The 14,457-nt window shown below is 50.6% G+C and overlaps 1 protein-coding gene across 1 annotated transcript in view; it reads right to left on the reverse strand.

Moving 5' to 3' along the window:
- The window catches only part of LOC135210171 (phosphatidylinositol 4,5-bisphosphate 3-kinase catalytic subunit delta isoform-like), a gene marked incomplete in the record, with an annotated part of 244,592 nt that overhangs the window by 86,770 nt on the left and 143,365 nt on the right, over positions 1–14,457 (reverse strand). Inside the window, 1 exon segment of the mRNA XM_064242999.1 lies at positions 2,048–2,276. Coding sequence (XP_064099069.1) covers positions 2,048–2,276 — 229 coding nt within the window.

Below are 14,457 nucleotides of genomic sequence, written 5' to 3' on the forward strand. Positions count from 1 at the left end.
CTCGTTGAACAGGGTGGCACAAGGGGCGTGAGACCTGCACTCATCATGTCCGCAGGGGTCATGCAGCGTCGCGTTGCAAGCGAGGACCTGACAGTTGGTAGCCTGTAAGTGGAAAAACGTACAGAGTACAGAGGAAACACTTACAGCCTAACATATGCTCCGCTGGTGCCGGAGCGATAAAGTTAGATAAAACCAGAGCCCTGCTAAAATACGTGTGGTAACCATGTTGGAAGAAAGGCTATGGCTCCGCCAGTGGCGGAGGACACAAGAATCAACCAACTAGGAGTGGTGGTAAAGGAAACCACAACGGATAATGCGGGGAGGTGTTGATAACATAATTATAAAAACACAATTCATTGTAAAATATCTTAAATTAGGGTATATATCCTTAGCATAAAACAGTGACAACATCAAATCAACTTCTCTCCACCCGTCTACTAGAAGAGTGCGTAGGTAAGGGTAAGCTCCCTTCCGGTAGCGGGGGAGAGATATAAGGATATAGTAGGCAAGCAAACGACCATCCATAGTACCCACCCTACCCGCTAGCGGAGCCAATAACCTATAACCAAAGGGGCCCCGGCTGCGACGGAAGGCTCCTTTCGTATCGTAAGGGAGGTGGCTGAGTAATGGGTATGGGGGGGAAGGAGGTCCCGGTGAAACACGGCGGGAGCGAGGAAAGGGGGAAGGGATGGCCTACTCCTCCCCACCTCACCCACTACCCGTATGGAGACCCGGTACCTCATGATGGTCGCCCTAAACCCCCTGCTGGTGGAACCCCCCGGTACCTCCGGAACGTGAGAGAAGGCTATGAGGTTGTTATGACAACCAAGGGGTCCCCCAGCTCCTCCCTACATCAGAGAGGGAGGGAAGGGGCAGGGTGAGGTGCTATGGAACACGTGACCACTAGTGGCCTAGGCCGCGATCACCACAACCGTGGTAGGCACGTGAACCAAGCTGTACCAATACATGGAACAAGCACCTAGGCTAGCCTAACACCCTAAATAATAATAATAAAATACATCGAAAGGTGGAAGAGACACTTTTAGGAAAAGAGAAAGAAGCCCAGGAGGAGGCAACTATTCCAAGAAACAGTAGCCTACTCGGAGCCAGCGATAGCCGATGTAGAGCAAGAGCCGGGATGCTGGGCCAGAATAAAATAATGATAGCCCTAAATACCAAGCTAAGAGAATGGTAAGAGGGCTGAACTAGCTAAAACTCGATGTAAAACAATGAACGTGATAAAGTAAGCCCATAAGTATAAGAAGTCCCAGTATGGAGGACCGGGAATTCTTACGAGGCAGCATGGCCGCCACGAGACAACCGGGGAACCGTATATGACCTATAAAAAGGAAAATACGGGTACCCGGAAGCTAAAACTATGATAAAATATTACTTATGAGTTACTTAACTTAGCCGTGGCAATTGCAGAACGTTCCATCGTTGAAAAACGAGATAAATCCAAAATAACAATAGCACGAGAGAAAACTGCGTCAAGACGCTGGCGCTAAAAATTAAGGATGACCGCTAGGGGCGCTGCTGTCCGTGGCGTCCTCTAGTAGTAGGTAGTAGAGGCTGCATCGCCCGTTGGGTATCGGCTCTCTCTTAGGGGGATTCTGATAGGAAGTTCTAATTGGTGTTTGTCTCGTGGTAGTGTTCCACACTCGCCCCTATTTCATACCGACACTTCTTTTTAAGAGTGAGCGAGTCAGTCTTACTGACATTTTCTTAATTTTGTTTTTTCTCTGGTAATTTTAGGATATTTTACCTAGAAAGATGATATTAAGGATTACTTTCATAGGCCGACACGAGCTGAGCCCAGAAATACAATTATGGCTACATTTTAAGGAAAATGTAAAGCAACAAATACAGTTAAACAAAAACTAACTACAAAAAAGTCTAGCCCTCTATCTGCATTGCTAACTTTTATTTTTCCATTATAAAAATGCTCCTAATCCATTAAACAACAGTGAATAAGAAACTAAAGATAATCAGATAAACCAAAAATGCCCAAAAAACAGAAAATGTATTGATTGGACTGATGAATTACCTTTTCCAATCAATGTTCCAATTTGAAGATTGAGGAGCTTCTCTGTTTCATTTCCTTTCCTTTCCACCAGTTTCAAAATATATAAGAAAGGCTTGATTTCTTGCAAGCATTTAGTCTCGTCCATCAACTCAATCTTCTCTGCCTGACTGCTGACACACGAAAAGTGATAGAGAGAAAGGTCATGCAGGGTCCCAAACAGAGGGTAATCGCTTGCATGTTCCCACAGTTCCTGGCGAACAAAATATATGACATCAGTACCAACACAGACAAATGTACACTATCCAGCATCAATACTGTACCAAAGAATTATGTAACACAGTTACTAAAAAATGGCACAAACCTAGCATTTTTATTGTTAAAAATCTGTGCTTATCATTAGATTATAAGTGTAGCACTTTTAATAAAAGTAATATGCTTCTATTTATACAATATACAAGTATACTGTAAAAGAAATTTTCTGTGATTTAAGAGGATGGACACAGCAATTATCAAGTAATGAAATAATTTAGTACTTGTCTTCTAGCAGCTGAACACTTTTGGGTGAGTAATGTATCAATATCTACCAACAAGGACATTGGCCATTTGGAAGGAGAAAGCTGTATATTGTTTCACACAAAAACCACTACAGAAACATCATTTACAATAATTTATGACTGGAAAATATTCAAAACTTGAATGTTTGAATGGGAATAACTCATATCCCTCTAAAATATCAAGAAAAAACAAAGTTTGTATAAATGCTGAAATATTTTTGAGGTGTTTATGCATTTTAGTTCACTAACTGCTGTTCTCTTAGACTTGCACAGGACCATTTCATGTAGAAATGCCACCTAATATTACGAGTCTGATACACCAAATGAATCACAATATAATGCAAAAAAATCACAATTTTTTGAAAGTAAATTGTATTTTTCCTAACTATACAAACATGAGGTCCTTTACAATAGGAATTACAAGCAGCATAGCTGAGATTATGGCTATTAAATTCTTTAAGAAGATGGTTAGGCAGTAACTACCACCCGGTAGGCCACGAGACCCGCTGCCTGGACGTAAAACACTCCACACTTATGGCCCATGTTTCAGATTGAGGGGTACCATGAAAGTGGGCAATTAGTGTAAAGGTTTGTATAGTTAGGATAAATTTACAATTTTACTTTCAAAAATATTGTGATTTATTCCTACACAATATATGAACCCTTGGTCCTTTACAATAGGAGGACACTAGTTGGAGGGAGGAATCTGAGTGAGTCCCTAGAACTGACTGGAGTTCAGCACACCTGGGCAATTCCCCCTGGTTGAAAGAGTGAGGGGGAGTGCCCTGCCTCTGACACATTGATCTGAATCTAAGATTTGCCAGATCAAAGTCAAACATCTGGGCCTTTTCAAAATGAGTGAGGAATCGTAACTCATACAAAAAAGCAGTTCAGAATATAAACAGTTAGAGGCATTATGGCAAAGATACAAGATGTTCCTGCCTTATTGCCCGCATCCTCTCCCTCCCCTTGCTAGAGGAAGGAGCAGGATCGCTTCTATGATTCTGATAAGAAAATAGAAAGGAAACTCTGTAAGCTTACCGCATCAAACGCCCAACCAGGCAGTGTAAGTTCAAGTCCTATTCTCAACCTGAAGGAAGAGAAGTAGAAGGAAAGGGAGGGGCAAGGGGAGAGACCAGTTACTCTTGCAGACTTCTTACCTCTAGAACTGCAAACCACAGGTGAGAGATGCAATCTGTCCTCTTGAAGGAGCTGGTTATGCAAACACCACTTGGTGAGTATCCACCACATATCCAAGAAATCCACCACGTGTCCAAGGAAAAGGTATTCCAAGGACCTGTGGGCAACTACCCAAAGGAAGACAGACATAATGTGGTCCTCAAGGGACTACATCTATTTTCCAGTCCAACATATTCTTCAGTGTGCAATGAAAGGACCAAACCACTGGCACTGGAGCGTACAGGTAACATAGTTATCTGCAGAGACAAAGCTCGCAATCTCGCAGGACTCAAAGGAAGCTATGTCCTCAGACACTTCTCCATTAGCGAGCCTATGCTGGAGACAGAAAATCGACATACAATGAAGGATGTCGAGTCTCCGCAGAGCCAGCAACCCATCAATGGGACAAAGTAATGACTGACCTGGATCAATAAACACAAAGTCAAAGGCGTACAGGATCATGAAAGATTCGACCCATCAAAAACAGATGCTGAATGATTTGACACCCGAGACGGAGTCGTGACATGAAAACCCACCTTTTGATGGGTGATGTTGAAGTCGATCCATGCAACACGTCAATTGTCTTTGCCACTGCCAGATGGAGACAGGATGCAGTCTTGAAAAACAAAAGCTTTGTATGATGACTCTCATAAGGGCTCGCATGTCCAAAACAAGTCAAATGTCGTTCAAAGTCCTGAGGATGGGATGGCAAAGCCAAGAAAAAGTTTCTAATCAGTAGTAGAATCTCAACTGAGAAGAAACAATACTGCTTATGTGAAAGACTTGAGCATGTGTATACCCACATCTTTCAGTTTGAAAGACCAGAGTGAGTGTATACCCACATCTTTCACAGTTGAATTGGAAAGAAGTTAACTTTCATGATTCTGACTGAGAAAAGTCCTATTAATAATGCCTACCAAATAGGACAGATCTAATCTCTGAAATTTACAGAGGACTGAAAGCAAATTTCAGCTATTTCATTGCTGTTTGGCAAAAAGGGCTGTGCTTCCAATGAGGCTGGAAGTCTTTAGCCATGTAAAACACAGGGATCTACTTGCCTGCACGAACCATCTCTTGACGCTGTGCGAAGGCTGGTTCAGGGAGGAACTCTTCTCTTTACTAAAAGATGGCGAGAACTTGCTGCATCTTGCTACACATCTATGTGATCAGAACCTCACAAAGAGGACTGTGTACTCAAGAGAACCTCATCCTAGCTTCTCCAGATGCCTTGTCCCAAGGGACAGTGACATCGACCTCGGCATCTGAGGAAGAGACATTCCTGGCTTTCACAGGTGGGTCTGAGCCACCAAGGCAACTCAGTCCCTCCTCTCGCCCTGCGCCACTGTCACAATGGAGAAAAGACTCCCCACCACTGACTGTGGGTGTACGACCCCCTTTGGAGGTTGTACTCTCGGAGAGGTGTGGGAACATGTACCTGACACAGCCCCGGTTCCGTGAGCATTGCCTCTGGAGCCAGCGACAGGAGAACGCACCTGGGTCCGAACTCCTGGGGCTTCCAAGACACTAGATCCTGGGGAGGACAGTGTCATGGTTCCCACTCTCGAAGGAGCAGGTGAGCCCATGAAAGAGCCAACTGCTTCCTCACCAGGGGGAGGATAGAGACCTTTAGAAGCCTTGAGTTGAGACTTCTTAGGGGTTAGAGAAGCTACCTTCTTCTTCTCAGGCCACAAAGCCTAAGAAGAGGGAGGTAAGGAGGCATCAGACGATGAAGACGACGACCCCTTCTGTGGAACTCTATGCTTGACAGGATAACACCAGGACTGCAACATGGGAAAGGAGGGTGCTATGCTATGGAAAGGAACTACATTGATCAAGAGCAGAGTCCATTCAGCAGAGCCGAGCACTCAACTCAGCAGAGATGGGCTGGCCATGCAGAGTCAAGTGAGCTGAGCAGACCACCACCATATAATTATGGGTGGTACCTGTCAGCAAAGAACTATTATTTCTTCTCAATTAACTATTCTCCTTTGGGGCCGAAGCTCTAAGAAGAATAGAGAGGGACTCTGTGTTTGCTGTCCTATGTGTTCGGCCTTGACCATGTACCAAGATGTTGGCATGTAATACCAAGCTTTGTTTAGAACCCAAACCAGACTGAAGAGCAAACTCTTCTGTACTGGCAAAGGCTTGTTTCGCCATCCAAGTACAGGCAGTCCCCAGTTATCGGAAGGGGTTCAGTTCCCGGAGGTGTGCCGATAAGCAAAAACCACCATCAACTGAAACTCTGTGATTTATGGCGCCATTATGGTGCCGATAACTGGAACTCGGCCCGCTATGGCACCATAAATCGCCAATTTTATGGCTCTAGGCAAGCGCCATAAAAACTTTGAATCACCAATAACCCAGGAGGACTGCCTGTAACTCAATCGGATTAGTGAGTGCTCAGTGAGTGCTAGAATTCATAAGAATTCCAAAACTCAGCGAGATTCCTGACTCTTATAAAACAATAATCGGGCAAGCCTTGTCTAGCCCTGGTGCTCAGCAACATGATGAAGCCAAGCACTGGTCAAGTGTCAGAGAAACCAAGGGATCCAGGTGCTCAGCGAGACTCCCGATTCTTGAAATAACAATTATCAGGATTGCTCACCTCGCCTGAGTTCTTGGAAATACAGAAAACCAAAACACTCTGAGAACGCCTAAAATTCCAAGGAATTTAGGCGCTCAGTGAGACTCCCAATTCTTGTAGTAACTATACAGGCAGCCCCAGTAATCAGTGGTTGTTCTGTTCCAGAGGGGGTGCCAATAAGCGAACACCGCCATTAATCGAAACTCTGAGATTTATGGCGCCAATAACCGGTTATCGGCACCATTAGCACCATTATGGTGCCTGTTACGTATGCTACAGTGCCCTAAGGCTCCTTATGGCACCATAGGGCACCTTACAGCACCGATAACTGGAAACTCAGCCTGGTATGGCGCCATAAGCCAATAAATCGGGGACTGCCTGTAATCTGGAACTTCTGGCTCACCTGAGTGTTTGGAAATCATAGAAGACCATCCAACACTTGGAGAGTGCCAGAAATTCAAAGGAATTCCAGCGCTTGGTGTGACCCCCGAATTTCGTTAAACAATCCTCGGGGAGAGGTCCCACTTCAACTTCCATAGAAATTGAGGAGGAACAGGCATAAAATCCAGTCCTGTATGCAAGCATTTAAGACTGGATTAAGAGTGCAATTCAACAGAACATGCACTCAACGCTCCAAAAATGCAAGACCCCACAGGGACTGCAGATTGGAATCTGCACAAAGGACAGAAAGAGCCAAGGAGAACAGTGTCCAGGTGTTTGAATCCTGAGAACCGGAACACCAGGTGTCAATATGGTAAGGAGTCTATCCGTCACTGACAGAAGATCCTTCCTTAATGACGTGGGCTAAGTCTGGCAGTGGGGCCCTATAATGCCTCCAGGAACATAGGCCCCTGACACTGAATCCCAAGGAGAACACTCCAAGGGATTCCTACTATTCACCTCGCCCCTCCTGGTGTAGCCCGAGGAAGTAGAGGGAATAAGAGAGGAGGATCTGATGCTCTCATTCCTTCTAACAGCGCCACTGTCTAAGAGAATGAGCTGCGTCCTGTTGTCAACCAGCGGTGACGACAAGGATGTGGGTCTAGAACGTGGTTGCCTCGGCAAGACGCTCTCCCGAGGAGAATGCAAAGGTTCTCGCCTTGCTGCAGCAGCAATGTGGCTGGCAGTGTCATGGCTACCAGCTTGGCAAGAACATGCATCATCCTCATGAGACATCCCAGACCTCTTCGAGGTCGAAACCTCATGCGAAGAGGGCTGTATATAGGACCTCCTCTTAGTTTCTCCAGATGCCTTGTTCCAAGGAACAGCAACATCTGCCCTGGGCCCTGCAAAAGAACCAAGCTTGGTCTTCACAGGTAGGTCTGAGCCATGGCTAGGTCCCTGCTCTCGCCCTTGAGATTAGAGGCTGGAGAACGAACCTTAGTTCGAGCTCCAGAGGCTCCTGAGACCCTGGCCCCTGGGGACGGCATCTCGGCTCCCCTTCCGAAGAAGTGGGAGAGGCAGCGAGAAAGCCAACTGCTTCTTGCCTGAAGGGAGGAGACAGACCCTCAGAAGTCTCGAGGCGAGACGTGTTGGGGGGGAACTACCTTCCCCTTCTTAGGCCGTGAAGCCTTTGAATGGGGAGGTGAGGAGGCGGCAGACGGCAACAAGGACAAAGACGAAGCTAAAGACAATGACACCTTGGATCTCTTCTTCTTCGCCTTCCTCCTTTGACAGTTTCTGCAGTAGAGTTGTCAGGGGCCCCCAAAGGAGCTGGTACATGGGCAGGTCCGGGGACGGGAGCAGGAACAGGTGCAAGCAGAGGCAGGGACAACAATGGGAACGACAGGTGGTGTCACCTCTGTCACGACTAGAGGAGCCAGAGGGGCAGTAACCCTTGGAACAGGTAGCGGTACCACACCAAAACCAGAGGGAGGAGGCAATACAGTGACAGGAGCTGGCAACTGGTAGGTTGGTGAGGTCTGGTCCCCATCACTACCACAGGTGATACATTTGTCAAGTGGTGAGACCAGACCAGCTGGGGAGGTGCGTAGTAGCGGAAGCCTTCCCCAAAGGGATGACAGCAAGTACGGGACAACTGCCAGCCGGGGGCAGAGGACTCAGGCTGTTACAATTCATGGGTTTGCTAGATAATCACAAATAATCACACATACTATCAGCAACAATCACAAAGAACAAGGAAAAATCCCACTGGAATTGAAAAAGAAACTCAGCGATCACAGTCGGGTAAGAGCAGTGAAGAACACGTCTATCCGCATCGACAGCCAAAAGCAAATATAACAATTTGTCGAATACAAACCTGAGGTCCTTTACAATAGGAATGTAACTTGCGGCAGCTGGAACCGGTCGTAAGCTTCGAACAAGGGAGTTCGGTAGTTAACTGCTTGTCCGACAGTCAGCGCACCGCGCGACTGGGAGGAGAAGAATTGCTTTGCTTTAGGCCCAGGAAAAACAGAGTGAGGGGTGGCATGAGGTGGGACTATGTGTAAAGGACCTCAGGTTTGTATAGTTAGGAAAAATACCATTTTCAACAAATTGTTATTTGTTCCGATACGAATACAAACCATCAGTCCTTTACAATAGGAAGACTCACTTCTTGGTGGGTGGAATCTGAGTCTTAAGAACAGACTGGTGTTCGTCCAACCTTGGTTCTCTCCCTGGTCGTAAGACCAGAGGGAGGGATCCTAGCCTCTGCCCAATGATCGGGGTATGTACCGCAGGATCAATGGTCAGACCTCTGGACCCAAGTAATAAGAGGGAGGCAAGCGTACCTCTTAAAACTAGCAAGCAAGAACTTGTTCCTATTGCAAGAGGCAATATGAAGTCATGGGTTTGTTTCTTGTTGGCTTCCACTTCCCTCCCTTGTCGGGGGAAGCAGTGGATAATCGCTCCTATCCCTAATGAAAGGGATAGGATGGGGCTCGGTCGAGTAGCTTACCTGCATCGCTTCCTGTTCCAGTGTAGTGACGACCACGTCCCTCTGCCCACAGGTAGAGGAGGAGAAAAAGATGGGGAAGAGAAGCCAGTCACACTCTCATTCACTCATCTATTCATGCAGTCACACAAGGATGTGATGCTGTTCTGTCCGCTTGGGTGCTGGGTAAGCTACACAAAGTGTTGAGCAGCCACCACGGGTCCCAAGGAAAAAGTGTCCAAGGACCTGTGGGCTATATCCCGAAGGTAGAAGGAGGTGAAGGTGGTCTGGTTGGACCAGACCCCTGCCTTCAGGACCTGTGCCACGGAGAAGTTCTTGCAAACAAGGGAAGAACCAATACCTCTGACTTCGTGGGCTCTCGGATGAAGGGTACGGATGTCGTCGCTACCATCAGCTTCGTACCCCCTCCTGATCACCTCACGCAGCCAGAAAGAAAGTGTTCTTGGATACTTCTTTCTTGGTCACCCTCACACGACAGAGCCGCATCTCATCCGCATCGTTGTAGGTGAAGTCCATTAGGGAAGGGACGAAATAGAGCGTCACAGATCCCCATCCCCTGGAATGCTTGACGTTGAAGGAAAGACCATGCAGTTCCCCTACTCTCTTTGCTGATGCCAGGGCCAGCAAGAAGAGGGTCTTGAGGGTCAGAATCCCTGTCTGACGACTCTTGGAGTGGCTCGAAGGGACTTCGAATCAGACTCCTAAGGACGAGAGTCACATCCCACCCCGGGGGCCCGAGTTTCCTGGGTGGGCAAGACCTCTCAAAGCTCCTCATAAGCAGGGAGATCTTGAACGAAATCGAGATATCCACTCCCCTCAGTTTCAGGACTAGGGCCAGGGAGGCTCTGTATCCTTTAACTGTGGGGACGGAGAGGAGCTTGTCTCGGCGAAGAAATACGAGGAAATCCGCTGCCTGCTGAAGAGTGGCTCTGAGAGGAGATAGACCCCATCTATGACACCAACCACAGAAGATGGCCCACTTCCCTGGTACACAGCTGCAGAGGACTGTCTGACGTACCCAGCCCATCTCTGTTTGCTGCTCGGCGAGAAAAGCCTCTCGCTCGCAAGAGATGGTGGATAACAGCCAGCCGTGAAGAGTAGAGACTGGACTACTGGTGGTACCGTTCCACGTGTGGCTGGACGAGAAGATTGTGCCAAGGGGGAATCTCTCTCGGTGCTTCTGCAAGCAGAGCCAGCAGGTCCGGGTACCAAATGGCGGAGCCACCAGAATCATCTTGAGATTCTGGGGTACGACCAGCACTCGGCTGATCACCTTGCGAATCAGGCAGAACGGGGGAAAGGCACACATGAAGAGGTTGTCCCACGGGTGTTGAAGAGCGTCCTCTGCAGCTGTCTATGGGTCCGGCACGGCCGAGAAGAAAACCTGAAGTTTTCTGTTGTGCCGGGTGGCGAACAGATCCATGACTGGACACCCCCACAGGTTGAAGAGCCTTTCCGCCACGTCTGGGTGTAGAGACCATTCAGTCCCTATCACCTGATCACGACGGCTGAGCTTGTCTGCTACTACATTTCCTCTTGCCTGGATGTAGCGGGCTCACAGCTCTACGGAGTGGGGCACGGCCCACTCGTGCACCAGCAATGTCAACTGGTGCAACAGGAGGGACACTAGGCCCCCTGTTTGTTGACGTATGCCACTACTGTGGTGTTGTTGCACATCAACACCACCGAGTCTCCCATCAAGCGGTCCTGGAACTCTTGGAGAGCAAGGAATGCTGCCTTGAGCTCCAGGACGTTGATGTGAAGGTGCCTGTCGTGACGATCCCACACTCCTGCAGCCAGCAACTCCCCCAGGTGTGCGCCCCATCCCTCGGTTGACGCCGTCTGAAAGCAGCAACACTCTCAGGGGGGGAGTGCAAACAGAGGCATTCTCCTCTTAAGAGGTTCCTGTCGTCCGAGCCACCAGCTAGGTCCTGCCTCACCTCCTCCGTGCAGGACACAGGGAAGTAAGGTGGGTCTGTTGCCTGTTACCATCTCTCCTTTAGTCTCCACTGAAGAGACCGCAGGTGAAGACGCCTGTGAGGGACTAACTTCTCGAGTGACGACAGGTGGCCGATCACGACTTGCCACTGCTGAGCTGACTGTTCTTGTCAAGACAGGAACGGGTAGGCTGCCTCCCTCCCTGAATCTGCTGAATACCGGGAGTCCTGCGGGGAAGACTCGCCCTGCTACCGTGTCGATCAGCATACCCAGGTACTTCATCCTCTGGCTTGCTGGGCTCGAGATCAGACTTCTCAAAGTTCACCACGATCCCCAGATTGCGGCAGAACTCGAGGAGTCGATCCCTGTCCTGTAGCAACTGTGAGCGGGAGCTCGCCAGAACCAACCAGTCGTTGAGATACCTCAGAAGATTTTTCCCTACCGAGTGGGTCCAAGCAGACACCAGAGTGAACAATTGCGTGAACACCTGTGGGGCAGTTGAGAGACCGAAGCAGAGTGCCCTGAATTGGTACACCGTCCCGTCGAGGATGAAGCGGAGGTACTATCTTGAAATACGCGTCCTTCAAGTCCACCGAAAGCACGAAGTCGTTCTCCCTGATGGAGTTGAGCACAGAACGTGCAGTCTCCATCGTGAACCGAGAGTGGCGAATGAATCAGTCCAGGGGAGAGAGATCTATCACCAGTAGAAGCCCGGTGAACGATCCCTGATGATCTCCACAGCTCCCTTGCTCCGCATGCCTTGGACTTCCTGCCGAAGGGCTACGTCCTTTGATGTTCCAGGTACGTAGGTCTGAAGGTGGACCGGGTTGGAGGTGAGGGGTGGCCGAGACTCGAAGGGTAGTAGATACCCCTCCCGAAGGACGTCTACTATCCAGGTCTCTGCTCCATAGCGCTGCCATGTTGCCCAATGGCTCGCAAGGCACCCCCCACTTCCAGCAGCAGGTGAGGGGGAACGCCGTCCCTAGAGTTTCCCGCCTCTCTCTTGTCACTTGCACGTACGACCTGGTTGATCCTAAGACCATGCCTGGTATGTACGGCGTTGTGACGGGCTCGTGTGAGGCGCGTCCTCACAATCACTCCTCGGTGCCTTGCCCTTCCCGGTGTAATCCGAGGAAGTTGAAGGCACAAGAGAGGAAGACCTGACGCTCCCCCCTCGCTCACTGGCAGAACCAGCGGGCTTGGAGGGCTGCAGGCGATCACCAACCCGCGGTGGGGATCGAGCTGCAGGCCTGGTCGCGCCGTTCCCCTGGGGAGAATGGCTGGACCGAGAACAGCAGCCCTGATCTCGTGCATCAGAGGAACTGCTGCTGGTTGCCCTACCCATCCGGTCCCTGTGGGAGCGGTAGTCAGGCAACCTGCAGAGACCACTGTTGCGGTGAGACCGGTGCTTGCCCTCATGGCGCGTCGAACCACTGGCTGGCGCCAGCGATCAGGGGGACCCCTTCCCAGCCTCAGCCTGTGGTCGGCGGGGGCGTCTGGGGACCGTCACCCGTCAACCCGGGGGTGACCGGCCTGGTCGCTACGAGAGCGAGAGCTGGCCTGGTGAGAGTCACCTGAGAGGCTCTAACCAGCCTTCCGCTCCGTGCCGTGAACCTGGCACCGAGCGAGCTCTGGCGTCTGGTTCTTGGCTGTACGGCCACCCGCAGGTGACCGTACACTCGGTACCTCTCGCGAACGAGCGGCCAAGACGGAACCTGGTGTAGCGGCAGAGCCCCTAGCGCCAGGTGAGGAAGTACCGGTGTTAGCCGGAACCCCTCTGGTCCCCGTAGTCTTCTTCCTTGCAGAAGGAGAGACGGGCCCCACTCCCGAAGGAGCAGGAGGACCAGCGGAAGGACCCCCTTCCCACCGGAGTGGGACGGGCCCTGAGAAGTTCCTGAAAGAGCCTTCTTAGGAGGGGGGGGAGGGGAAAGAGGCAGCCTTCGTCTTCCGCGGCTGGGTAGCCTTGGAAGTCGAAGGGGAAGAGGCGGCTGCAGACGACGAAGGCGGCGATGAAGACAACGACGACACCTTCCTCCTCTTCCTCTTCTTCTTCGTCAGCTTCCTCAGGACAGACGTAAGGTCGGCCATCCAGGGCGGAGCCGGGGCTGCTGTTGCCGAAGCAACAGGGCGGCAACAGGGCCCAGACGCACCTGTCCGGACAGACCAACGTCTGGGTGGGGGCAGCAACATAGCCCGCGGAACATTGGGATGACGTCAGCAGGCATGGACACATCTGGGAACAGCAGGAACAGCAGGAGCGGCAGGAACGGCAGGAACAGCCAGCACAGCGTCGGCAGGTACGGCAGGCGGCACAGGTGGCAACACAGGAGGCGGAGCAGCAGCCAGCGAACATCCGGGTACTGGCGGGAGGTCCAGGGGGCGAGCTTTTGGGGCAGCGGGAAGTCTGGTCACAGCAGCACAGCAACCCAGGCGGCGGCGGCACGGCCACCCTCGGTACAGCGATCAGCCCCTGCACAGCGGCTGTAGGTGAGACAGACACCACGTGCAGCGAGTAAACCAGGTGAGAAAGGGTGGCGTACCCTGGAGTCGACAAGGTGGTTGTCGTCGTGGTCACCGGTCCAAGGGACCGCACTAGACCCCGCCAAAAAGTGAAGCAGCCCCTGAACACTCGGCATGCCCTGCAGTCCCAAAGACACCCACACCTGACCAAGGTCATCCCTCACGGCAGAAGCACCTGTGGAAGCAAAAGTCGGGTAAGTAGGAGGAGTTCCCCCTCGTGCGGGGGGGCAAGCCCCAACCCGAACGAACGGAAGACCCCGAATACAAATGAACGTCGGGTAACGAGCGCCCTCCTTTACGCTTGATGGGTCGGGCGAAGAAGAAGGGCCTCGAAACCACCCCTCCGAAGGGGAAGGTGCCATACGCGGGAGCTGAGCAGGGGGGCAGTAAAGAAGACGAAGAATCGGTTACCAAGGGAGTCGCGGGAGAGCTTTCAGACGACTTCTTGGCAGGCCTTCGCTCCTCCCGCCCCCGCACAACACCCACTGCACCACTGACCAATACACGGCTCACACCGAGAGCCTTCACGCCCTCGGCACCGAGCACAAGGGCATAAGGATCAATTCCCAGGTATGAGCGGAAACCTTGATCCATAATGAAAATAATACATGAAATGAAAAAGAATACTGCATTTACAATCTCACTTTCACTTCACACAAAAATAAAAGGCTTGGGCTGAGAGCATTCACGCCCTCGGCACCGAGTGCAAGGGCATAAGGATCAATTCCCGGGTATGAGCAGAAACCTTGATCCATAATGA

This window comes from Macrobrachium nipponense, chromosome 39 (genome assembly GCF_015104395.2).
Source record: "Macrobrachium nipponense isolate FS-2020 chromosome 39, ASM1510439v2, whole genome shotgun sequence".
NCBI lineage: Eukaryota > Metazoa > Arthropoda > Malacostraca > Decapoda > Palaemonidae > Macrobrachium > Macrobrachium nipponense.